General features: G+C 34.9%; 1 protein-coding gene across 2 annotated transcripts in view; it reads left to right on the plus strand.

Moving 5' to 3' along the window:
- The first annotated feature begins 1,554 nt into the window (after positions 1-1,554).
- The window catches only part of LOC139966951 (glutamate decarboxylase-like), a 49,250-nt gene continuing 22,882 nt past the window's right edge, over positions 1,555-27,922 (plus strand). The window contains exons 1-4 of one of the 2 annotated variants that reach the window (XM_071970456.1): positions 1,555-1,849; positions 15,874-16,284; positions 19,805-19,882; positions 27,663-27,896. In XM_071970456.1, coding sequence (XP_071826557.1) covers positions 15,972-16,284; positions 19,805-19,882; positions 27,663-27,896 — 625 coding nt within the window. In that variant the 5' untranslated portion in view covers positions 1,555-1,849; positions 15,874-15,971. The remainder of the gene's footprint in view (positions 1,850-15,873; positions 16,285-19,804; positions 19,883-27,662; positions 27,897-27,922) is intronic. The other variant, XM_071970457.1, reaches the window with a different exon arrangement.

The raw sequence follows: 27,922 nt of genomic DNA on the forward strand, positions 1-27,922 counted from the left end.
TTTTACTAATGAACAGTTTGAGATTTTGTTATATCAATGATACGGTATGGTAAGGTCTTATCGTGTGGTGTTAGGTATACACACAAGCTATCTATCACTGAGTTAAAATGGGAAATAAATATTGGAAACATGAAAGACAACGCCTATATTTTATTTGGCGCGCCTTTTGTACCATTTTATAATCGTACGTAAATTTATTGGTTGAAACAATATTTGACGGTTATATGTATACATGCATATATACATATAAATATATATATATATATATATATATATATATATAAATGAAAATCGTATATATATATATATATATATATATATATATATATATATATATATATATATATATATATATATATATATATATATATATATATATATATAAATGAAAATCGTAATGAGTTGGAAAATCAAGAAGAGTGAAAAAACTTTCAGCCTCCACCGGGATTCGAACCACGAGCCTCCCGCTCTGTACGCGGACACCCTAACCACTAGGCTATGGACGCTGATTGTATGTCCAGAGGTTCGAAACCAGTAAGGAAGGTCGTAATTCCACTGTAGGCGTTTGTCACCTGTATCGAACAATACTAGCTCTGTTTTTGGTGACATATTTTGCCTTACTCTAGAGATCAAACATGATGCTAACCAACTCGAAAATCATACATACACATACATGTATATGGTTGCCCGCCGTTGCATTAATTTTCTTAACATCAACTAAATTGAACAACCACCGAATGACTTGACACGACGAAGATGTTTGTAAACATATTAGTTCATACCAAGATGCAAGTTATTCTGAACCAATGTACATCTTCATTTCTCACCGGAGACAACGGTGGGCAACCATATATATATATATATATATATATATATATATATATATATATATATATATATATATATTCATACGACTGAGTTATCATAGGACATCATAATATTAGTTTTGCATACCATCAAGTACCACTTTCATACGATTTCGTAAGGAAAATGCACCTTCAAACGCACTTTTCAAGACCATCAAAATACTTTTCAAGCCCATCAAGTAATTTTTTTATACGACCAATGTATCGAAGTATGTATACCACGAACTTGGTTTCACACACTATCAAATATCTTTTCATATTGCCGTATTATCAAAGCCTCTTCACCACCAATTATGTTTTGCATATACCACCAGCCATATTTTCGTACGATGAAGTTAGGAAAATCCATACCATCATGTTAGTTTTATATACCACCTATAAAATATAAAGTTAATTATGAATCAATTACCTCAACGTGCGTTCAGTGGTTACACAGTATACACAGCGTATGGAATCTGTACCTACAAAGAGAAGGGGGAGAATAAACGTCAGAAAATTGCACACTTTTGAGGGTATATTAAGATTAATAATATGGTGCTGAATTCTATACGGTAAAATTAACAAACATAACCAAATGGAAAGTAGTGCATATTCCAGGGTCACTCAACATATGCCATGAACCTGTCAACCCATAGGAATAATACTTTTGAAAACACTGTACTTTATTATTTGTAGTAAATACTACAACGTTGATTACAACTAGTATGTCTATATATAGTGGTCTCGACACGGCAATGTAACGGCGTCTCTGATTGGTCGGATTGTTTAGGGCAAAAAATAAGAACTGGCAAATTCTCCATTGTTAACTCGTCTTTTATCATATATAAAACGTCCACAAGGGATGCGACAAACTCTTAATCATCCACCGCAGTGTGTATAAGCTCATTTGGTTTTCTACTTTGTCTTATTTCTTTGGCATTTGGCTCCGAGATTTGTTGCAGGATAGAAGGAAATTGTGGGCGAGTCACCGTTACAGTATACAGGTTAGTTGTAATTATAACACATCGAATAACTTGGTTTTTAATTCATATCGTATAGTTAATATGTATGTATATTTGGTAACTGCGTAATTTCATGTATGCTTATGCGTTAATAATTTCATCAGATCGAAAATAAATATTAGAATAAAATATAGAATAATGCCTTTTAAAAAAAATCATTAATCTTTAATTAAATATTTCTCTTTTACCTAAATATCCCTAGAAATACAGTTTTCATAGTCAAAACAGGGATACCAAACAATTAATTCTTTTTTTCTGGTGTAACTATGGGTTATAAACGCTTGCATACGTAACTTAGCGTAAATAGTGATAATTATGAATTCAGCCATAATTAACACTTTTGTTGACTCTAGCCTATGTTCTTTCACAGGTTGATTTTGTTAAAGTTTTCCGACATAATTCGCCAAAAGGTGCCATCGCCATCAAACTTGTCTATTCTCTGTGTATAATCTCTTCAGTTATGTTAGTATTATATTTATATAGTTTCCATAAAACGATTTGATCTTAAATTACAAGCAATGGGAACAACCATACGCAGGAATAATGATTAACTCTTAAATAGCAATTTCGTTGTCGGACTGTTTTATCAAGTTGATAACAACGTATAGGTATCACCAGAAATGGAAAGCTCTCCAAATTCAGTTTATTTTTTATATATTTTTTTTTGCGATCGTTTTCTTTTGATATCGTCCACCATTGTTATTTGCTTATATAGGAGACACGTAGCTTATTAACATTTCTGGTGGGCATCTGAAGGAGAACCAACAAGTTTGATATAACGGAGTTAAGTGTTAGTTTGTAATCAAGACCTTTCCGGGAAGCCGGGATCGCGTGCCTGTTAAAAAAAATACGTTTCATTACCCTTACGAGAGAAAGTGTCTCAGTAAAGAATAGAAAGATTGCCTATTGTTCCGAGGTTTCATGCATGAAGTTGATTTACAAAATTTCAATGTTAATCCACAATCATTAATTTCATCTCTTGATCTTTCATTCATTGATCTTTATAGGCGTATACCTGCACTTTGAATTTTGCGGCTACCTTAAATATCATTTCATATTTTTCGACATTAGCTTGATTGGTTTGATGAATACGATGCGGAGAATTTTTGTACATTAAATAAGCAAAAAAAGTATATTTTTAAGCGAATATTGTTAGAATATTTTACGTAATTTGTTTCGGTCATGACACAATATATAAATCTATACCAAAAGTACAAAACTTAGCCTTCGCACATATAGGCTACCTATATAAGAAATCTCGGAGCCTGCTTCATATTTAATTTCATTTATAGAAAAACGACAAATAAATTAGATTATAAATTATATATTACACTTTCTGGAGTTCATGAGTATATATGCACATATGCGCAGAAGTACGTATGTTTCATGTGGACGATGATAACCAAGTTAAGTGTATAATGTTGTACACAATGTTGTAAGAAATAGGAGAAAAATGTATCGAAGGTTTACAATTTTTTTTTTCGTTATTGAATAGATATATCAGATGATATGTGATTTACGAACAGTTACACAATTAACGATAACAATTTAAATGTTTTCTGTGATTAATTTTTGTAATATTTTTTTATTTTTTATTGCTTTTTTGTAACTTCTGCGTTATCCGTACATTGTGTGCCAGCAAATTTAATATGAAGCAATTTTTACGTTCAGTCAGTCATGACAAAAATTCCAAATAATAAATTGATTTGTGTCAGAGTAGTATTAAATCTCTGTGCGGTGAATGTGCGCTGTCAGCCATCACGTGACTAAACTGTCTTCCAAATCTTACATATAAGCTATTTTAGAATGTAAAGTGTTGTTCTGTACATATAGCATGTATGGTTACAAGTTTTAATAGAGCAGCAACTTAGTCGGGGAAACTCACAACGCCCAACAAGCAATGCAGCCAAAACTGTATTGCAGTTTTGTTCGTTTGCGCACCTTGTGCGCAGAAATCGGGACGTTGTTTTGACGGGAACCGGGGGGTTGGGGTGGGGGAGGGTTATGGAGATAGAAACAGTTGACGCCATCAATTACTTAGGCTAATTAATAGCTAATTTCATCTTTGTGTGCGATGGTATACAAGTCATTACATATAGCTATTCGAGAACATCTGTGAAAAAAAGGAAAATGGTTAGGTTAAGTTTTAGAAATAAAACGATACTTTTTTTGAAAAGTCACATCAGATAGTGCCATGGGTACGAAAACCAAACAATTTACTACTACCCTCTTAACCTAATTCCCCTTACATCGAGACAGTAACCGTATATATACATGATCATGCCAATGGTATACGTCGAGTGAGGTATCCCTTCGAAAGAGAACAGATAGAACGAACCCAACTCCCAGATGCTTGGTGGTGGGGGGAGGGGGGGGGGACGGTGATGAGATTGACGGGTAACAGACATGGCTCAATTCCGTATGATGTGTTTCCGTTGCAGTGGTATATAAGGAAACCAAAATTAAAAACATCCTTTTAAAAAATATGCGCTTAAGCAACTCAACACCTTATACTTCACTGTAAAACAACCCAATAGTTTTTGCGTTCCCCTAACAAGTTCAGTCTCTTAGATTGAATGAGAATAAGTTGACATTCGTAATATCATCTTGACGAAAAAGAAAAAGAAAAAAAAAGAAACGCACAATAAAAATAAAAACCCTGATCATATCAAATAAGTTGGACTTCGTCCATCTGTTTTTTTGTACACCACATATATAGTACATGGAATTGTTACATATACGCACACTAATATGTACAGCCCCACGAGTACACTATGAAATAATTATGAAGATTTTGTTATAATTAGCCAAGGACGAGTTATAGTAGTATAACTGTATTTACCTTGTACGTAATTGCATCAATTTATATATGATAACCGGATTGACGAAAATTTGGTGTATCGTGGATGAAACTGATCGAGCGAGTTTTCTGCATGCTTCAAATGTATATGTATATGTGTGCATGCGTGTGTGTATTGGCATATGTATGTATATATGGGGTTTTGTCTGTATGTGTGTATGTATGTATGTATGTACTAATGTGTGTGTGTATGTATGTATGTATAAAATGTCTGTGTAATGTTTGTGGTCTTATTAATGAGCGTGCAGAGTGAATGGTACTTTACCGCAATATGACTGAAGGTTTATATGTCACGTGATTTGCAGACCAAACGAAATCGATCAACACTATATATAGTCTTGTCCGGTATAACTCATGTAACAGAACAGGCAACATCTTAATCATCCTCTCTATATATTACAAAAGTGTGACGTCATAACAGTTCGAGACAAAATGTCGCCTTTAATCTTATCAAGAAAACACAAAACAGTTTTTGATAAGAGGTTATAGAGTTAAACATTTCTTGCTATGAAGTTTCATTACAGTTATGAATTAAATCCGAAGCCCATTTCCGTATATTTACGTCACGCAGCATGTATGACAAGACCCCGACCCAAGTTCCCATCCCTGCCGGCTCAGCTGACCCCATCCACTACCTATCCGCTTTATCTCTAATCAGGTAAATTATATCCGTAACGGTAGCCCCCCCCTCCCCTCACACCCCCTATTATCGCTGCTGTTTACACTTTATCACAGAATTGCTGTTGTTAATTTTATGTTTATATTTTGATGCGGGGGTGGGGGTGGTGGGGACAGTTTTAATTCATTCTGGTCACAAGTTTTATTTACCGAGAGTGGTGTACATCATTTTGACGCAGTGGACAGAACACAAACTCGCGCGCTTGAACATTCTGCATTGTAGAGGTGCATGGAGCGAGACCTCTCCCTAAATAACACCAATGGTGAGAAGCTATATATATCACGTGAAATTGATCATAGCTATAAAAAATATAATAAAAAGAGAAATAGAAGTTCTTTGATATCACAAATTTTTTGAAGTGCTTTGAACCACTAATTTCTGTCCGTTACCGATATTTATATTCCGTGTCAATCATATTGACTTTTCTTCAATTCGGATTCTATCTTGTCCCACTTTCCCCCACTTGAACGTTCCAAACCACCTCGGGAGATCTTTTTCGGCGAACTCTCGTCGCCATGATGAAAACAGTCGTATCGGTACTCGAGCAGCCTACGGCTTGAAAGCATATATAAGCGTAATTACATGATATATTACAAAATCATCACACAGAATAAGTTACATAACGGGTTGTTAATATAGACCTATTGAAATTTATTTCAAAATAGGTCCATAAATATGATAGATAAAAAGAAAAAGAGAAAAAAAAAGAGAGGAAGGAAGCTAGAAGGGAAAAAATTTAGGACAATTGAGTTATACTCTGGACATGTTAAAGACGTATAGTCTACGTAGGACAGGAGTTTTATATCTAATAAAATTATGAGTATATTGAGAAAGCTTTGTAATATTCCAGTCATGACATAATGGTATTGATTGGCTGGAATTTCAGTAGCCGGCTGTTTCCTATATAGGCTGTTTTGGCTATCTAATAATTGATTTATATACACTGTACAAATCATTCACAGAAGTATACCAAATCGTGATTTTTTCTTTTTCATTAATGAGAATTTTCTCCAAATGTATGATGAACAGAAAATAAGTCAAGTTGTGATGATGTTTCTTCTGCCGACATCAAGGGCAAAAACTAAAAGAGTGGGCTGAATAGACAACCACTGATGAGAGGCAGGGTGTGTTGTGATGAATTAAGTTGTAGCTCGTTGCCATGACAGCATTTATTCTGCAGTCAAATGTGCTGGTTCATAAACATAGGCCTAGATATAGAGAGGTTTTCGCTCGTGAAGAATATATGCAAAGATGTTGCGTTCTTTTATTTTATGAAAATGTTATTTACTTCGGATACGTCCATTTATGTATATATATATATGCCTGTCTTTATAGGGTGCATCAATATCATGTATTAGTTGATTAATAATTTGCTGCAAGAAAGTGTTAAAATAATAATAATAATAAAAAACCTCGGTGTTTAGCTTAGTATATATATCACACTTTTGTAACAGATATACCTAACCTTTTTCTAACCTACTGTCCATTGACCGGTAACACTATCATATAGGAGATGTTAGGCCTTTACCTAGCGTAGCCTAACATTGTATACAAGAATCGGGACTGATGCAGTTTCACAAGATATTTTCTACACTAATTTCACCCTTAATATGACGAGAAGTTATATTTTATATTGTCCGTATAGGCCATTGTATTGTAGCACTCTAAGTGTATATGATCGGAATGGAAATATCGTTAGTACACTAAACCAGCCGTTTTAAACTTCGATCCAGGATTCCCCAATTTTCAACTTTACCTTTCTCCATCTTTTGTACGATATTATATGTAACAAGCAACAATGTATCCTAAATCTCAGTTCATAGATCATGTTCTCCCCCCCCCCCTCCCCACACCAACCCCCACCCCCAAAGAGACGATAACAACAAGAAGCAGCTAAACGATAAATAATAATAATAATAATAAAAACTCCAAAAGTACACAATCATTGACGAACGACAAATGATAAATTTAACTTGCATTATAACATACCGTATAGTGTAACGACCGAACTTTGGTCAAATCTCTACGTATTTTTGCAAGATTTCTGTCACTCTCATATATATATAATATATTCAAAATTTGTGTTTTCGTTTGGCATGTAAAGGCCTATATAGGTTCAAATGCCGTGTGACGTCACTGTCGAAGCTAAATTAACCTAGAATATTTTTAAAGGAACATAATCTCCATGCAATGTCAGTGATGTGTATATGACTTTATAAGACTAGTGTCGGCTTTGGAATACGAATCAGGAACCACATGAATCCCCTCGTTTAAGGGATGTATAGTATAGCAGGGAGGAGCCTGGGGTAAAAAAAAAATCACGGAACTTTGCCAAAATTGCGGTATAGGCTCCAGTTTGCGTATGCTATAGTGTGTTAGGATAATAGTTTTTGTCCCGAGGTAGAAAAGAAATCATGGATATTCCGCGAATTCGCGGGAAAAGCACATACCTGGTATGGTATGTGATCTACAGTTTGGCACGACCATCTTTAGTTATGTCGCATATAGCATTGTTCTTGGGGTTAGATAAAACCATGCATCTTACTCGAAAAGTGTAAGTGTAGGATCGTCAGTGCGATCAGTGTATGCTGAGTATATTGCCTCACGCCTCTTAGCATCAATTTTCGGGATAAACATGAAACCATATATCCACATGCCTTAAAGAAGTTTAGTGTGTACTTTTCTATGGGCGCATTCACGATTAGTTACGTTTCCTAACATGATTCTTGGGGTGAGAACACAAAGTACGAAATTTATACTTAAAATGAACTTCAAATGTGGTCTTCTGTAATACTGGTCAAAATGTTGTTCATGCCTCTTCCAAGTCGCAATGGAGTAAACTTTGAAAGTTGGCTGACAATATATGAAGTGTTGCTGTAAAAGATCTTACAATATGTTCTCGCTTAATACGTCAAAGATTCCATATAACTCTCCGTGTAATTTCCGAAGTATACCATGAATACTGCATTAAAGTAATGAAAGTTTATTTAGCACATAATTCTGTTTGATGTTGACCACTGTACGGCACGTTGTATATACATGTCTTTATGATGCTGTCATTTTGTTACTATATACACTCGATAAAAATAACCTATATCGATATGCGTATGATACACAAATCGACTTTATTAACAACGAACAATATACATGAAAATATAGTACATAGGTTAAATTTGATAACAATAACGAGAGGATATTTGTAAAGTTTAGGGATTATTTTTTCGTTTTTTTTTTGTTTACTGCTCAACCTTCACCAGATGAGGAATGTACTCTTTATCGCAGTGAAAGTCGATAATACAAAATGTGGGCAAAGCAAGCTAATTAACATATCTGGTACGGTGTCGTGGTTACAAATCTCATATACCCGCACATGATTAATTCATAAAATAGACAAAACAAAGAATATATAAAAAATATACTCATGAATTAAACTTTCCATCTTGTTTGGAATTTTGTCATGAGAAAGTCACTTGCAGAGTTAACAATATAGCTATTAATGCGTTACTAACATAACTTTTGTTAACTTTTATATCGAAATAATGAATCATGCGTTGTAACCGTTCCATAGATTATATCTTAAATTGGTGGTGGTGGGGGGGGGGGGGGGGGCTAATGCAACTGGTAAGAGTCAAAATGGGTTTATATAAAGTTCATCGTGCGTATAACCCATGTTTTTTAATCATTTATAAAAGTAGTACTTTTGAGGACTGTATATTTTCCATGTGTTCATTTAAGGTCTATTCAGTGTTGGGTTAGTGTATAGCGTTATATTGTCCTATATTTATAGTAGGCCTGACTGACTAACCTCACTTTACTGTTATTAATTGGGTCTCAGCGTATAACCTTTCCAATATATTAAACTTCGAGAAATAGGTCAAGGCTAAAAGGAAAATTGTCGCTTCTGGGGGGTATACCTAAATGGATTAAATGTTCAAAATTGGCAGTAATTGAACATTTTCAATTGTTCTGTGTGACGTCACGTATGACTGGTCCTTGTTTTTTTGTCCTTATATAAGGTATGATTTAGTGGTTTCGCCGAAAGTCACATACCCTCCCGCCTGGGAATCTCTGCACAGAAATGTTTATATGGTATTAGTCACGGTTGTCCCTGACGTTTCGTGCATGTCATGCAGTAATATACTAAGTTCACTATCTCAGCTTGAGAGAGTCCTATAAATAGGTGTATAATGGGTCCTTGAAACTACAAAACACGGGGGTATCCTTACTTCCATTGGAGTACCAGACTGATGACGTTACGATGACGTCATATACCTCCTTGTTATAGTCTACAAATACAAATAAAATATAAATTGCTTCTTATGAACCGTATTGAAACTTATAACTTACCAAACTGGCCTTGGAACATTGTATACGCTCTTTTGAGCAATACTAGTGAGGTATTATAAATATGAATGTATCCCCATATATTTGCATATTGACCTATCGTATATTGTGTTCCAGATATCCATGCAGTATTGTGTATACCTGTTAATGTTATGTTAATATCCGGCGAAATAAAAGAAATGGTGCCTGATTCTCGAGAAACGTAGATCTGCATGCTTGTGATCAAACTGACGATAGAGTATGTCAACTTTGACGTATTTACACGTTTCTTAAAAAGCACACTGGACGCTATTGGGAGGGAGAGGGAGGGGGGGGGGGAGGGAGGTGCTTAGTTGGTTGTTATTGTCACCTATAAATAAACCATATAAAATCGCGTCTTAATGGATGTAACTTATAATACTGATTTGCTTAAACGATTCAGAGGAAATCATTTTGTTCCTTCCATATATATACTGGATTATAAAATGCAGGATATAAATACTTGCACATTACTTAAGGTATAGGCCTAGTATGTAGCCTATATGACGAGCCAATAAATGATACAGATGTACATGAAATTAAAACGAACTTTTTCACAAAGCTCACCATAGAATTGGCACTCATCTATATATACTATACACAAAGGTGTAGTTTATGAATTAACGTCTACGTTTAACGTCACAATCTGTGGAGCGCACGCATGGACCTTTTACCACCTTTCATGCGTCATATACGATGTCTTGGTTTAAAAGGATGACTGTAGACTAAAATATACTTTTGATATGATGTAGGCCGTTAAAACATATTACTAGTATCAGTCTATAGCTTTTTTATTGCCATAACACATTTCATTTTTTTCAGAAATTACCCTTTAAATACTTGTGGTCCATCAGTAAAAGCGACTGAACCGTATAGTCTAATACACAAACCAATAGGTCAGTACCTTTAGAGGCAATACAAAATTCGACGAGGAAACATGGTACTTGTATGGCCTCAGATAACGTGTTAATAGTGTGTTACCAACTTGTCAAGTATAAATGGTGTTGGATCGTCATCCAATGAAAATCTGTTGTTTATATGAAGCTATAGAAGATCATGTTTTGGTTGAGATATTAGTTATAGAATTAGATATAAGTTAAGAAACGGTGGATTAATATTAGCATAAAGGCCTGTACTGAGAAGCCAACGTCATTGTCAGCTTAGCCTTAAAGGAGCAATCCAGAGATTTTGCATACTTTAAAGGAGAATATCTTGAAAACCGAAATAACGAGAGAAACATAGTATTTGCACTAAAGTTTAACATTCTTCTTTGACTATAAAATAACATATCGAGACATAAACTTCTGTCCGAAGTCACCGTTCAAAACTGAGTGGCGCCACTTTATGCACAATTGAAGGAACCGTTCAGTATTTCTTGTGTTAGACTGACGTCATACCTTTTAAAGAGTTGATTTTGAAAGATCGGAGGAAATCTTCGAGGCTGTCTTAGACTAACTGAAAAAAAAATCTGAAAAATGTCCGAAAAAAAGTTGTATTCCAGACGACTTCCCAGTTTTCACAGTTGCAAAAGTATTCTATTTTTCGCTCTGTCTGATATAAATAAAAATTAAATTTTGAAGGTATACTTTTCAACTCACCTTCTGTCATCAGTGAGAATCCCTTTATACAAATTGACACCTTATAAATAGTTTCGGTTGACAGGTGAAAGCGATATCACAGCTTCACGCTTCAAATTTGCCGAGACACGTTTTGTAGGTCACTAATTAACACCAAGTATTGGATCAAATCAACTTTTAGTCGTGCCGCAGAATTTTTAGATGACGTCATCCAATCTACTCTCTTACCCGCATGTTGGCAATCTTTTCACTCTTGTCTTATTTATTTGCTAACAATCAAAAAAATCTGACGAGTTTTTGCTGGTTACCGTCCTTTTTTTTGGTTTGTCATTTTCTGATTGTGAGAAATTGTTTTCAATGTGTATACTCCCTACAAGACCCCAGGGCTATTTGCTTCTCTTTATATCTTGAAAGGTTAAGTTGAGACGTGTAGGGTATAACTCGAATATTCCAAAAATTAATTCAAGATAGGAAAGCGACCGTCAAATTGACATCATAAGAAGTCAGACATGTTTGTACGATATAAAACTATATTAAGTGCGTGCAGTCTTAAGCGAAAGTGATATCCCAATATGGAAATATCCTTAATTCGTAAATTATATATAGAGACAAACGTTTAAAAGCAACAAACGGAGAAGGCGATGACGTCATGCAACGATGACGTCATAAATTGATCAAAGTGAATTCCTCTTAGTCCGCCTTCTTGAATGAACAAGCTAAAGCGCAAACGGTTTCGTTCGTTAATTGCTTTTTTTGACAGGGATAAAAACATGTTTTTTTTGTGTACTGTCAAGCAAACATTGTGTTTGCGGCTCTTTAATGCCCCCCCCCCCCCGTATACCCACAAGTTTAACTTGTTATTTCTATAAAAAAAGATAAGTCTGATTATTTCGAGACTTTATAATAGTTATCCCATCCACTAATTATCGGTAACCTATAATTGACAATCGAAACAATGCATTTTATTGTCTTTGTTTTTCAGCCATGCAATTAGTCATTTTGTTACCAAATGCAATCAATTTTGTATTCATACATGACAACCATTATGATATGTTACGGTTTTGTCACGGCAATTTTCTAAATTTATATAAAAATGAATAGTATAAAAAATATATAATTTCAGTAATGTATACCTATGTGAAGCAAGTAATTGAAGCAATGAGTTTCTCTGTGCTATAACGTTTAGTAACGTTTGTTCCAGTTAAGGCAATCTGCCATCGCTTGCCTCCCCTCCCCCGACCGCCTGCCCCCCCCCCTTTACAAATGATCTCCAAATTTTATGTTTGAGAAAAAAGCAAATCCCATTACATCTCATAATTAATTGATAAAAGTGCAACGTTTCTAACTTTATTTAACAAATCGTGTTGTACATATTTCCTTCTCAAGAATATACGGATAACTTAACCGCGGCGTCTTCTGTAAAAATGACACAAAAAACTACTAGGTCCCTACAACATACCTTTCCCCTACCCCATGCCACAATTCATTTGATCTCTTTCCTTCCATATTTCCATTTCAATAAAAAAAAAAAGATGTGAAATCGATCTTTTCATCAAATTGTTCGATTAAAACCATGAACAAGAAGACGCTTACTCAACGTGCATACGTTACCCAAAACTTCAAATTTTAGTTCTCTTTATAAAACCGCAAAATCTTCCGCCATTTTCGTCCGGTTTTCTGAAATGAGAAATAAAATAGCGATGAAGAGAGGTAAAGAGAGAGAGATATGAAAAGAGAAAGGGAAAACCATCCATGTTTACTTCAAAAACATGATAGTTAATTTCTGAATCTTCAGCTTCTCCCTTTGCAAGTTTTCCGACTTGATTACGTTAAGATGGATCGCTTTGAAAATAAATTTAATAGGATTATAACTACAGCTGAATAAATATAGCACACGTCATTACAGCGCGCAAAACACTGTAATTTCCTCCGCCGAGGAGAGATCTGCGGTTACAGTTCAAATGACAAATCGTGGTGAGTAAGACGGCGCATGTGACTATATATGTGACGTAGTGGAACTGAATTTCGCGAATGTCACCTGACATTCCATGTGACAGATCTTCTCGAGTCGATTGAGTAGGTATATACATAGTATATATATATATATATATATATATATATATATATATATATATATATATATATATATATATATATATATATATATATATATATATATATAAATATATATATATATATAAATATATGTATATATATATATATATATATATATATATATATATATATATATATATATATATATATATATATTACGCATGTGTTGAATACTCAGACGTTACGACCTATTTGTCATCCCTGATCTGGAATATGTAAACCTAGTTTTGTTCAATTACTGTCTTTCAAGCGAGTACACGTTCCTGCATTAGTTGGCGGCGATGACAGGTTTTGCGATATATCCCTCCTCCTCTTATCAAGAGAGGCTAAGGTGAGGGGCAAACCATTTTGACGTGACCATGCAAGCTAAGCACCCATGTATGCTTGTATGTGTCGCTGAGCTCACACGAATTATGCTACATACTTATGCAAGTTACGGTTGATCGTCAATTGCTGACAAATTTATAAAATCTGTCTGTTGCTTAGGACCAACAATATATCTCCAAATAACTTACAACAATAGTTTAAACTAACAGGTTCAACCTTCTTAGATGTTTACAAAAGATGAATAGGTGTGTGTATTATGTTATACATATGTTACCTGCAATAACAACAATTATAATAATAACAACAATAATAACAATAATAATAATAATAATAATGATAATAATAATTAGCGCCTTACAATGAAAAAGCACTGTATAAGATAAAACATACTGAGAACTACACACATCAATCACACACCATTTTAATAGTCAACGATATCATAATAATACAATGTTAGCGATACTTAATACAATAGCGATACATATAGCGATAACAAACACTATACACGCATAGTTGTTTCTAATTTTTCGCGAGATTTAAACAGGTCACTAATTTAACCCTTTACCAAACAAACTTGAACAGCACGATAACATTTGTAACCTTGACTTTACGTTAACACTAATTTGCGTTTAGCGGATTCCTTTTACACAGATGAAAAAAAAAGTAAAATATAAATGATATTAACGAGAAAAATGCTTTTTTTAAACCGCGAGTTGTGCTTCATATACTTATATCTGCTTATTGCTTCATTTCATATATTTTTGTCAAGAATTTACGTTCGTTTCACTGTGACAAAGAGAAAACCCCTCACAAACCTCAAGTTAATCGCAACTCGTGTTTTTGCAAAAAGAAACTTTTCTTTTTCCCCTTATATGGAGTTAGCCCTTGAGACTAATGGTGTTAGTATACGACTCTACAAGCTGAATGCAACGATACGACTATGCTATATAGCTTTTAAGAGATACTCAGAAAAAGATAAAGGAAAAAGAAGAAGGATAAGATGAAAAAAAGAAAACAAAAAATCCATTTGGGAATTTTGTCATCTGTCCCGAAACTTATCCTGATTACTTTGGTTTTGAATAAACAATATTATCATTGTATACAATGGCGATATATACGATAAGAAGAAGAATAAAAAACTTACAAATCTTCTACTTTTTAATCCTTTTTTTTTTGGAGCTCTCGCTGTTGAAACTTGAGAAAACCTTTATCAAATGTCAAAACTCCATAATGCTCACTCTGATATAACAAGCAAATTAACTCAGTCTGAGAAATGAAGGACTCTTTTTTTCCGGAAATAGTAACAAATCCAAAATCGAGGGTGAAATGTTTATTTACTGAGTCATATTTGTTCTGGTGAAATATTACGATAACTATATTTATATATAACATATAAGCACTTTAATTTTGAAATTTCCCAAATTTTGTCTTTAAAATGTTAAAGTAACTTTATGCGAATTTTGTGTTATAAAGTATAGATTTCTTCATTTTCTCATAAATAAATATATATATATATAGCAATACACCGACCAACCATAACTTTGGTAAATACATTATTTGTGGTGGAAAGAAAATTTGTCCATTTTCTCGTACTAATTATTACGTTGAAAGTCATTTCTGTATATGCATGATAATAATCATAAAAATAAATGCAAAAAAGAAATAAAGTTATTCCACCACTCCTTATTTCTCTTTTCGTCAAGTTGCGGAATGTATGTGAATAAAAACTCAGCGATAAAACGTCCGCGAAGCACAAACTGATCACGTTCTTCCCTAAGGGGAGGGGGAGGGGGGAGGGTGATGTTGGTGGGGTAGGTGAAAGCCTTTAGTACTGTTTTGGTTTATTAATAAAATATTGTACGCGACAAATTCGGAAATCAAGGACCTGTAGCATTAATACAGTACGGATACTGTTGAATATCTATAGTATCATATTTGGCATGTCATGGATGGAAGGGGGGGGGGGTGGGAGGGGGTCACCTTATTGATCAAAGTGTTCTGATTTATGGAATCATTTCCGTTTTGTTCATATAGTCCATACATAATATCTATGGCATATTGATATCATTTATTTTTTTGGCTACAGGTGGATGTACCGTCAAGAAAATCACGCTATCAAAAAACCGATTCATTTTTGTGATATTCCTCGGAGGAAAATTTCGTCGAAAGCGAGAAAGTACTATCATGCCTCTCTCCACTCGAATCTCTAATAACTTAATCATAGATTCAAACTTAATTGAGACTGCTGTGGAAGAGGAAGAGGAGAATGGGCAGAATGCAGAAGTTTCGAACGAGGAAGGGAGTGACGCCATGCCGCTTACCCCTACCACACCCTCCAGTAGACAGACAAGACTCGCTAAGCTATTCCAAGAGAGGCGTCGCATTGTTGGCAGGACGGTCAGTGAGAGCCAACTACTTGCCAAACCTGTCGCTAATGGAACGGAAAAGAGCAAAGAGGCCGAAGACACACCGGATTTCTACGAACATCGGGCGAAAGGTGAGATATAGGCCTATATATATATTATGTTTGAACTCGTTATGTTTTTTGCTGTACTTCTATGTTATCGTTATAGTTTTCGTCGTCAAACATCATATCTGTGGGTAACATGTGTATGTGATGATACAATGATAAATGTATTATAAATTAATCTCTTCAGTGTAATCACTGTAACATGAACATTAATTATAATCATGTTTATTTTGGTGGGAAACACGTTCATTGATCGATGTTAAGCATGTCTCCATCATACTCATGTTCATATTAGGCATGATCATAGTACTGTGTTCATGTTGACCATGAATGTATTTGCCAGTTACATTAGCTCCCTGTGAAAGATTCGTATTAACTTTAAAATCCTCTGGTTTTGTCATAAATGTGTTAAAAATCCTGCTCTTATTATTGTTTCTCGCCCGGCTACCCTATTACTTTTTTACCACGGGGACGCACCAAATTTGTTTATATGTATATAGTTTATGTTTTGTCCATATATTTACTTGCTTCTATAACCAGCCCACTTGTGCATTTCTATGACATCTCAGCATAAAAAAGAAGGTGGGGATATACAAATACTAAAAATATTATATCCATTTATCCATCTATTAACTTAGATATGTCAGTCTATTAACCTTTTTGTTTTGTTTTGGGCAAATATACAAGTACTGCAAGCTTCAATAAATATTTAATCAAATTTTAATTCATACAGTAAATACCACAATTATGTCGTCTATTTGCCAACCTTGTTCATAGCTGAAAACATTAATGACCATGTATCAGTATGTAGCGTACCATATATTCTGAGACCTAACAAGGTTCCATATAGTATAGGCTACACACTCTGTGACTGTGTTGTGCAGTAATGCGCATAGTTTAGTACACTACATTCTGCATAGATACTGACTTTATATGTATCGGTCTATATACACTTACTGCCTTCTGTATTTGTATTTTGTTTGTTTGTATTTGTATGTATTGCATACTATATGTGTTCTGCACTAGAAAGTGTCCACGTAACGCAATATGAAACTGAAGGCATCTGTTCCAACTTGGTCCCGCAATCCGAAGAGGGGTGTTGAAGGTTATTGTTCAACAACTTGACCCTTTCGTTTGAAATACAATAATGCTGTAACTGCTCAAAAATCTGCTAAAAGATTCCTTTCTATTACCATTCTATTTCGAGGGGGACTCTATACCTCCCATCGTGAATGTGGAAGTCATCTCAATCTCTGTTTCCGTTGATTTTATATGTAAATACATTTGTCTAGGTCTAGCCCAACGTATGATTCTGTGCATACAAACAAACACTTCGACGAAACAAGTATTATTGTATTCAAGAAAATTAAAACTGCCAGCACAATTTTAGGCGATTACATTTCACTACCTGCAGAAGAAAAAATGCCTATCATCAGCTCGACTCAAATTTCATTCAAGTTTATCAACAGTGCATTGTTTCGTTTTGTGAGCGTTCCGATATTGGTAATCAGCCAACGAACATGTTTTGTAGGACTATTTTTTTTTGACCGTAGTTTAGCGGTGCATGATCGTACAAACAATGTTTAATTTCAGTCATATTTTTATACTTGTATACATAGCTTACACACACTTACAGAAACACGTATGTATGTCTATATATGTCTATATATGTCTATATATATATAGGAATAACGGAAAAACTGTTAAACAACTATGCTGCATTTAGAGAAAGGCTGGATCTCGAGTGAGATACAATAATTGAATTAGGTAAGTGATTGGAAGTAAAACAGCCAATGTTTGGTTTTTGCAGAGCTTTCGAGCAAAACTAGCTCTTCTTCAGAGCATGATCACCGAAAGTGACAAGGAGTAGCAGGAATTGAAACTGTTTTATAGAGAAGATGTCGGCATGGTTGTAAAGGCAAAGCGACTTACTGATTTCTGCTGAATAGAGCAGAAGTATATATATATATATATATATATATATATATATATATATATATATATATATATATATATATATATATATATATTCACACAAAAACCACTTGCTATGCATTTCTATATGTATGCATATAACGTTATGGTAAGTCAAACAGCGAGAAAGATAATTTGAAAGTACATCAGCTTGTTGACAAGCCTATACCACCAAGCTGGGACAAATCATTCTATTGAGCTGAGGTTTCCCGAATCTAATCACAGCCTTTTGTCAGTTGTCTCAAGTTTTTCAATTAACCGCCACATATATGTATAGAATTACTGTTACATGTTCTCCCCTGGCTTGCTTGCTTTGCTAGACTCAGCAATGTCAAGGCTGACAATCAAATAACAAACATGCATGTTCCTTTTTCTCCTTGTTTTTTCCTTATCATCATGAGAAATATAATGGTAGCTAATTTCAGAATATATTTTTACCGCAAACCTTTGGGGATCATTTAATAACGAGAGAGTTTGGAAAAATGTCATATTGATATGTGTTTGTGACATGTGTGCGCAGTCGATAATAATTTGAATAACGATTGAAGATGTTAAAATAAAAATAGTTTTGTCTGCAGGCGTTCGATGGTCTAATCGTAAAACATCAATTTTGTCATCGTGGTTTTGCTTATTTTTTTATTATCTTAGGTGTATAATGTTACTGATATACGCAATAAGTGTTTACACTTATGTACAGTAATTGTCTTGAAAAGAGCGAAGCATTTTTGGCTAGAACTGGGATTCGAACCATCGACCTCAGAATTGCAAACTCTGCACGTTAGATTAGGTTAATGCTTCGAACCCCCTTCTAATAACCAACATATTTTCAATGATAATGTGATATGTACATTAAGCACAACAAAGGAAAGGTTATTTTGTTTAAATGTTATTGTTGTTTGTACATAAACAAATACCCGATTAAGGCTCGTCATAGGATTATTTGTTTGTTTGTTTTCTTTTGTTCTCGTCTTATAATTTCAATTAAATGAAACAAAGATCATTCTAAATATACCTTTTTCCAAATGTTATATGAATGTTAGTCACTATTTATATAAAATCCGTTGTGGTTATTATTAATTAATGAATTATTATTGTTATTATTATTAATTATTATTATTATTTTAAAACGCTATTCTGTGCCATTATAAAAACAAAATATCCAGCAAGTAACACCTGACCCATGCACTCCCCACTCCCCCCCCTCCCCCTTCTGCCAAGAAAAGAGGGAGTTCCTTCAATTAATTTAAAACACACATAGCCCCGTAGGGAGACAACAATGCGCTATTATTAAAGCGGGATAAATCCAACCAGTGCTCTCTCCCCCCCAAAAAAAACAACAAAAAACAAAGTAACAACTAATATAAGACAGAGTATGCACAAGGGGAAAAGTATCGAACGAACAGACAAGAACAACTTATTAAATTTATGGGAAAGAACGACCTTAGTTATTTTCAATAGTGTTTAACGTAATGCTGCTGAAACGACCCTCTAAAATCTGGATGCTACTACATTTCAATTATAACCTTTGACACCTGCATTTACATCTTTCCCGATATATGCTAATTATTTGCAGATCAAATCATGAAAGACTATTGGTTACGTCACCCTTTCTTGAGCTGGTGGGCCCTACGGTCAACCCCATACAGTGCAGGTAGGCAGTTCCATTTGAAACTTATTCTTATGATTACTCCTCGATAGTTTTAAAATTATCCGCCCCCTCCCCCCCCCCCTCCACCGCGTAGTACAGCGAGGGAACAATATGAATTATTCATCTATATTGCATGATTAAGTTTATGAATAATGGATGTTTAGTAAACTGCACAAGCTGGAGAACGTTCATTCGTAGAACCAGAATGCCCCAGTGACCATGGACCTGCTATGCTTACTGATCGGCATACAGTAGTATATGTATATACAGATATCGATCTATGTATAAAGTTCTAGGCAAGAAAGACATGAGAGCATTCACATTTATGTGTGTTATTATAGTCATTATAGTATATTATACAAATAATGAATGGTTTCCATTCGTGCAATAGTGCAAATATTTCATGAGTTGAAAGATGGAATGTTCCATTCAACGAGGCTGCGCCTCGTTGAATGGAACAAATTCCATCTTTCAACGAATGAAATATTTGCACTATTGCACGAATGGAAACCATTCATTATTTCCAGGTGGCCTCAGATGCAATCTGGTGCAATATAACACACTTCGACACCCACTCCATTTTGTAAATAATTTTGCATTTTCACCTGGCCTTAGATGCAATTTGGTGCTCCAAATGAGATTTTTTTTCTCATTTGGAAATGAAAAAGGGGTTTTCTGACTTGCGAAGCGGGGGGGGGGGGGGGGAATGATACTCCCGCCCCCAGCCCCCCGGTTCCTACGCCCTTGTATACAATTTCCTGCATCAGACAATGACACCAATAGGAATGGGAGTCCCATTTAGTGTTTCAAATTTTGTTCTTCCTTGAGCTGATCTAATGTTCATATGGTGAGATAACTTCCTCACTGCCTGTGAATCGATCAACTATAACCACCTCTACTTTCAATACTTTCAGTACTGGCTTCAGAACTTTTAGTACTGATGTATTCCGCCAGTCACCAATCTCAATTCCTATACAGAGAAATATACATCTCTTTGCTAAAACTTCACTTTCGATGTTGCTGAAATCTTTATTTTTAATAAAGCCATCTCGATTTTTGCACCCACTCCTTGATCCCTTTTGATTTCCTCGCTTTGTCCTCTTCCCCTTCCCCTTATTTGCCCTTCCTTCCCTTTCCCAGCTTAATTCAAACCGTCAACGCAGTGTTAAAGACAGTAACTTTAACTGACTTCGACTGATAACCTTCACAGACTCAACTGTACTGTAAGTGATAGATTAAGGCTGAAAAACAGGATCAAAATTAGCCATTGTGAAGTATAGTACATATACATATATACACAGTGACACCTGTAGTACGCATTACGTGACAGTAATTCTCTCACTACGACTGCTATATACTATAACATGTTGCCTAAGTTATAGTTACGTATACCTTTACTGGTTGTGGCTAGAGTGAATAGCTAGTTGGGACAATTTCCTAATGCTAATACCTCTATAAACTCTACTCCAATATCATGCTTCAAAGCATTGGTATTGACAGTACCAACAGTTCCTAACCTTGATCTGCATGATAGAAAACATGATGTTCATACTGCTCGTACTGACAATACGAGTGCTCTTAAGCGGGACATAACACTACAGTATAGAAAATATTTTCCCAACTCGGTGAAGTGAAGCAAGGAAATGTGAATAACCGTACTTAAGAAACACATAATATGAATAATTCATAATTCATCCCTCGCTGTACTACGGGAATAAAAATCGCTCCCCGCGCCCAACGAAAAATAAAAGAAAGACTAGGCCTTTACTATTTAAAGCAACCCGCATATAAATGTTATGATATGTAGAGGCAAAGAACATTGCTATGAAAATGCAAGGTACACTTCAATACAAAAAATGATACCCCATACAGTCGCAATGTATAATTAATATCCATGTCGTAAATATGAATAAATAATAATCTAATTAGTCGTGTAATAATGAAATGAGCGTTGACTACCTTCACCATATATGATACGCAATTCGAGGGAATTCACAGATTGCAGGTAAAATCAATAGAGAAAACAATCAATGAAAAACACAAAAGCAATTTTTCATGTATTCCACGATTAACTTCTTATTCTTATAAATTACCCACCAGAAAAATGTCATAAATTATTGCATTTACTTTTTGTGGCCGTTCTAATGTTTTTATTGTTTAATCGTGAAAAGACTGCTCTGTACCAATTGTATACATCTCTGCGTCAATTGGTTTGCGTGCCATTCGGAACTGTTTTGACAAGTTTCTGAAAACCACAAATTTCTGAAGACCGAACAGCAAATTACATGTGTATGTAACACATTATTCAATGCACCATACGTATACTCAACAAATAAATTATTCCAAGTCTTTATTTAATTTAACTGGTATTTCTTTCACCTTCACAATTCATCACCATATTTACTAATTTTTTTTTAGCCACAAACACCTTCGAACCACCAACGTTATGTCCTGAAAATTATCAATCTGGGTTGTACACATAGCGTGTGGTTTTTTTTTCCGCACATGAAAATATATAAAGTACCTTAACAATTCATTAACCAATTAACTTATTTAAATTGTTAATTGGACGCCAACTTTGGTGATTGACATACAAACAAAAATTTCTTTCTTAAAGTCATAAGTAAATTTGACAAGTCTATGGACAATTCCTACAAAAAAAGTTGTCATGGTTACGCAGGAGTAAATTTCCGTTGTAAAATGCTATCACTTTCTTCGAATCAATGATATGATGGGAGCTAATTCTTTATCAAAAGTGACCGTTTGGGTATGGTACATTATATAAACACTTAAATCTATTTATATAGGCGTGATGATTATATCCCCACGCACATGTTATATTTGGACATGCGTGCGTGCAGGCTAAAGAACAGGGTGGGAATTTAGGCGTTGATATCAACACATCAAAAGAGAAAGAAAAAAAAAAAGGTTCTCAGAAAATGATAGTTTGAATACTTTGTGTTTAGGATATTTGCCATACTGCCATATTTTTGCGATAATTTTGGTATATTTTCCTTATTTTCGTGGACTAACATACCATCACCACGAAAGTGAGACTTGTCAGACTATTTTGTGAAGTTATACATTCAAAGTATGAAGTCAAAATCGACAGACTTTACTCTCTTTTTTTCTTTCATGACACTACCGAATATATTTTGTATGAATATGGATGAATATTGTATGAATATGGACGAGTGTAAGCGCGACGATGAAATATTTCAAGACCTAATTAGAAAAGGGGACACCAACCCAACCATCATCTTTGGCATATATAAATATATATATATATATATATATATATATATTATATATATATATCTATATATATATATATATATATATATATCGAAGAAACAGCTAGCTTAAAATCTTGTTCCGTCTGGGAGATATCCTATACTTTAAATGTTGTGTCTGGGAGCTGTCATTTTTTAAATTTGTGACGTCGCGGACTCAAGTTGCCCTGGCATCTGAAACCCTCTTTATTTTCTCTTGGTGTTTCCTTTTCATAGTTTCAAAGTAGAATATTAAACAGTGTTAACTCTAAAACCAATGCCATCATTAGGTCTTGTGGAGAGTGATGTAAATGGGCGTATACGACTATATATGCGTGTGTTTGTGTGCTTAACGTTTATTGGGATGGGGATAGGGGCGGGGTTGGGGAAGTGTATTGGGAAGAGGGGGAGGTTCGGAAGGTGACCAGGACAATGAGAAAAATCTTATTTGTTGTATATAATTGTTGTTGATGGTGTTCAAGAAAAGGTTGGAACTACTTCTTTGTTTTTTTTACTGAAAATGAACATTGTAATATATTAAGGGAAACATTAGGAAATGAAGCACATGTGGTTTGATGATGAAATATTTAGACCCCCCTTTTCTTGACTACGGGCCACAGATATGTAGCCCACAACGCCCCTCTCTCTAGATAATTGTACAAAGGAGAATGAATGGAAACACATATGTTTTGTTTTCTTACAGAAATGTTTTGCATTCGTTGCTTCTTTGTCAAGCTGTGATGAAAAACAAACCTTTAATCTTGAATATGGTGTTTTAGTCGATTAAAATTTTAATCGATTAAAATTCAAATGAAGCAGTCCGCATGAAAGTACACACACAATGTTGAACACCAATACCGTAAAATGCGGCATACCGATAGATCTTCTTGATTTGCATATAACCGCCTAACAAGAGCTACTATATCCTGAACAACACCTTGCAGACATTGGACTAAGGAATGACAAATAACCGGAAACATAAAACAAACGGCTGATCGCGGAGGCTATTGATTCGAAAATGTCAAGAATCTCTTACATGAATTAAGTCAACATTAGAAGCCCTACAGCCGTCGTTTCTTGTTTTAACAGTGCTTCCAGCTGATGTAGAGACGTGGCTTATTCAAATGGACGCGTCTCGCATGTGACGTCATTCATGCCCGTTTTCATTATTTGTAATTTTCTTCAGCATTTAACCAAAACTCCCAACCGTTTTTTTTCCTTCCTTTTTTTCGGGGTAAGAAAAAAAAACTTCTCAAGGCATGACGAGGGATCGTTAACGTAATGAAATGATCATATCACGTTTAAAAAAAAAAAAAAAAAAAGTCTCGCACCTTAATCCGCCAAGGTATAGTAGCGTGTCGCGTTCGTTTAATATAATTATAAAATGTTAGAACGACTGAATAAATTCTATTCCTAGTCTCTAATTATCTAGTGTAATTATAGTTCCCTGCGTGTAACTCAATCTCTATATCATCTTGTTTTGTCGTTTTATTCGAGAGAGACAGAAACAGAAACAGAAAATGAAAAAGAAAACGAAGAAGAATTATGTTAGCATCGGGGTGTTGGAGAAACGAGAATTTTTCTCCGCAGAATTACGAACTTAATAATGAAGAATGATCATCGCCAGTGCTATAACCTTTCCGGCAGTGTATATATTATAGTAATGAATCTATATAACACGCGAACCATCTATATTATTGGATTCGGGGGGGGGGGGGGGCGGATGATAGAAAAGTAAAAGTTCTTGGTTACAAATTGCATGTACCGAAGGTAACAGGATTTGATGAGTTTGGAGCAAGAAAAACAAAACATAACAGTTATTTTGTGTTCATTGCATTTTTCACATTTAAATTGGTGTCAAGGAAACAAACAAACATTGAATTCAGTTTCTTTTTTTTAACCTTAACCCTCAAATTACTCTGCACTGAGCAAATAAAACTGCGAATCGTTGAAATTGTCCATGTCATCAAATCTACTTCTGGATTTAGACCTATAAATAATCATATTTTGATACTAACTCATATTTGTCTCCGTTTACACCCCACCAAAACAAAGGAATCGCGGAGTAATGTACCCCCACCTCCTACACCCCCCTGTGATAACCCAAAAGTGATTTTTTTTCAATTAGGTAATAATTTCATTCACATCTACAATGCTCATGGTCAGGTTCAATTGTCGGTTACAATTTCTCCAATTGACCAATTATCGACCGAAGCAGCCACCTACATAAAATCAAAACCCTGTTGACCGCATTTGAATTTTCGTTCACAAAAACAAAGAAAGCAATAGGAACTGAGGAATTATAGAAACACCCACGATTAGGCGTAATAAATGTGAACCAAATTTATTTTTCAAAGTAAAATTCAATATACTGTGTTTGGTATAACCTTGCGCAAATTTCATCGTGACCTCAGCGTATACGTACGAAATGCGTAAGATTTATAACCGGAAATTACGAAAGAACGTATATTCACCAACTTCACCCTAGTCCATATTTTTGTCCCCTGTACACCCTTTGATCATAGGCTACCAGGCAAAAATAAGCGGAATTTAATGGTCTTTCTAACGGATGAGTTAACACGAAAATTTACTCACCGGCAGCTGTCGCTACAAAGAAAGTACCTTTCTTTATCGATCGTCCATTAGTCTAGGACTGATGTTACCTAAATCATCTCCTTATTTTTCAGCTGACATAAACCCGTATGGAATTCTCTCTTCCGTCTTTGGCTTGTTTGTACAGTAGAGTATTGCTTAATCCGTTTTAATAAAACTCAGCCTTTCCTGCAGTATTTTTTTTTTCTTTCTTCATGCATCTTGTTCTATCTAAACCTCTTTCTCTCCTTCCTCATCTTCTCGTTTACTTGCTCGCCTCGCTCGTCAAAAGTTTCGAGTAAAAAAAAATGAAGAAGGAAAAAAAAAGCAAAAACAGAAATCTATACGCAGCATCTCTGACATTAAAAGGAAGTTTCATAACCTGTAATAAATCTTTTCCGACAGATCTTCAATATCAACCACATCATACAGTATTGACAACATTAAACGTTGGGGACGCATGACGTTTCCACACTGAGACATCACTCACACCAAAAAAAGCCATTCTTTGAAGTTTAAATCGAAACGTTTGGTTATTATAAAAAGAAGAAAAAACAATCGTTCAATCTTTAGGTGTATAGCTAAATGATTTGGAAAACTGGCCAACAGAAAATTGACCGTTAGATATTATGGTCGTACTTGAGCAAAAAGATCTCATGGAAATTGTATTTGCTATAGGGCAACTGTTCTTACATTAAAAACACCACCAAATATGTTCAACTGAAACGCCGTTTTTGCGAAAGAAAAACTATCTTTTAATTATTTGGTTACAACTTATAGCGAAATAGAATTGTTCTTGAATAATTGTAGGAACAACAACAGATAATTGGAATGGGGGTAGGGAAGGGCGGAGGGAATTGGGGGGGGGTGTGTTTAGTAATGAAGTCATGTCATATCATGGTTCCAGATACGCATGTGCGGACTGTGGTTCCGGGTCAGGTCAAGTTATAAACAACAATACACATTTCGTGTGTGGATTTTAGCTGCTAGTCATGTCAAGGGATTCACACAGATTACACGACGACACGTTATACATTCATTAAAGTTAAAAGTTGAAGGTTTACAGTCTTGTATGAGGCTAATGCCTCCTCACATGACTTTACAACTTAACCCCTGGTCATTGGTAACTTTTCACACCCACACACCAAAGTGTGCACAATTCAATCAGTCTCTCCTGGGGCACCTCAGTGCACCACATCCACATGTCCCCGGGGGACTTCCCATAGGGTGCTGCCACAAACCGGCGCACACAACTTTATTTGCAAGTTACCTCACAAGTCCCCATGCTTGAGTGCGGGTTTTAGTTCCGGGTCAGGTCAAGTGATACACAAACCAAAAGCATGAATTATACATTTGTGCGTATTGTGCCGAGCACCGTGATAGAATAGGAACGATTCTAGAATAAAATACGTAAATCCTCTAAAGTGTAGTTTTAATAACTCATTAAAACTTTGGATTGAAAAGAAAAGTGCAAATCGATTCTCTGAAGTTCTTCGAAAAGGAATAGTTCAAAAAGGTAATCTGGTGACGTAATTGTTTCAGATCAGCGACATGACCCACGACGTCACTGGTTTATTGATATGTAGGGTTCATTTGACATCCATGCATAGTGCAGTTTAATTAGTGTGACTTTTGAAAATTATGCAGTTCAGTGTGTCAATTACTTATGTCATATTTTAGGTTAGCCTTCCAATTCAGCCGTTTCATACATTATCTTAACTTTTGAACTTTGCTTCATTTAAACTGTTTCTTTGCGGATATGAAAATCATCTATTAGGAAGAATTTGAATTTTATTTTCTCTATATGTCACCGCTTTATCATTGTTGTTTGTTAAAAATTTAATGACATAAACCGATAATTTTTTTTACTATTTTTGATTGAACGTCATAAAGTTTTTTCCATCTTCTTCTGTTTTCAGATCTTCTACCTTACAAAGGCGGCGAGGGCTTAACTCATAAATTCTTAGAAGAAATCTTAAAAATTAATCTCGAATATATTGACGATACATTTGACAGAGGAAGTCGAGTTTTAGAATTCCACCATCCTCATGACCTCAAGGAGAAACTGCATCTTGAAATTCCAGAAAAACCAGAAAATTTAGATCAAATATTGGACGATTGTAGGAAAACTCTACAGTACTGCGTTAAGACTGGTAAGTATAATATATATGTTGTGTAA

This window comes from Apostichopus japonicus, chromosome 4 (genome assembly GCF_037975245.1).
Source record: "Apostichopus japonicus isolate 1M-3 chromosome 4, ASM3797524v1, whole genome shotgun sequence".
In the NCBI taxonomy this organism is placed as follows: Eukaryota; Metazoa; Echinodermata; class Holothuroidea; order Aspidochirotida; family Stichopodidae; genus Apostichopus; species Apostichopus japonicus.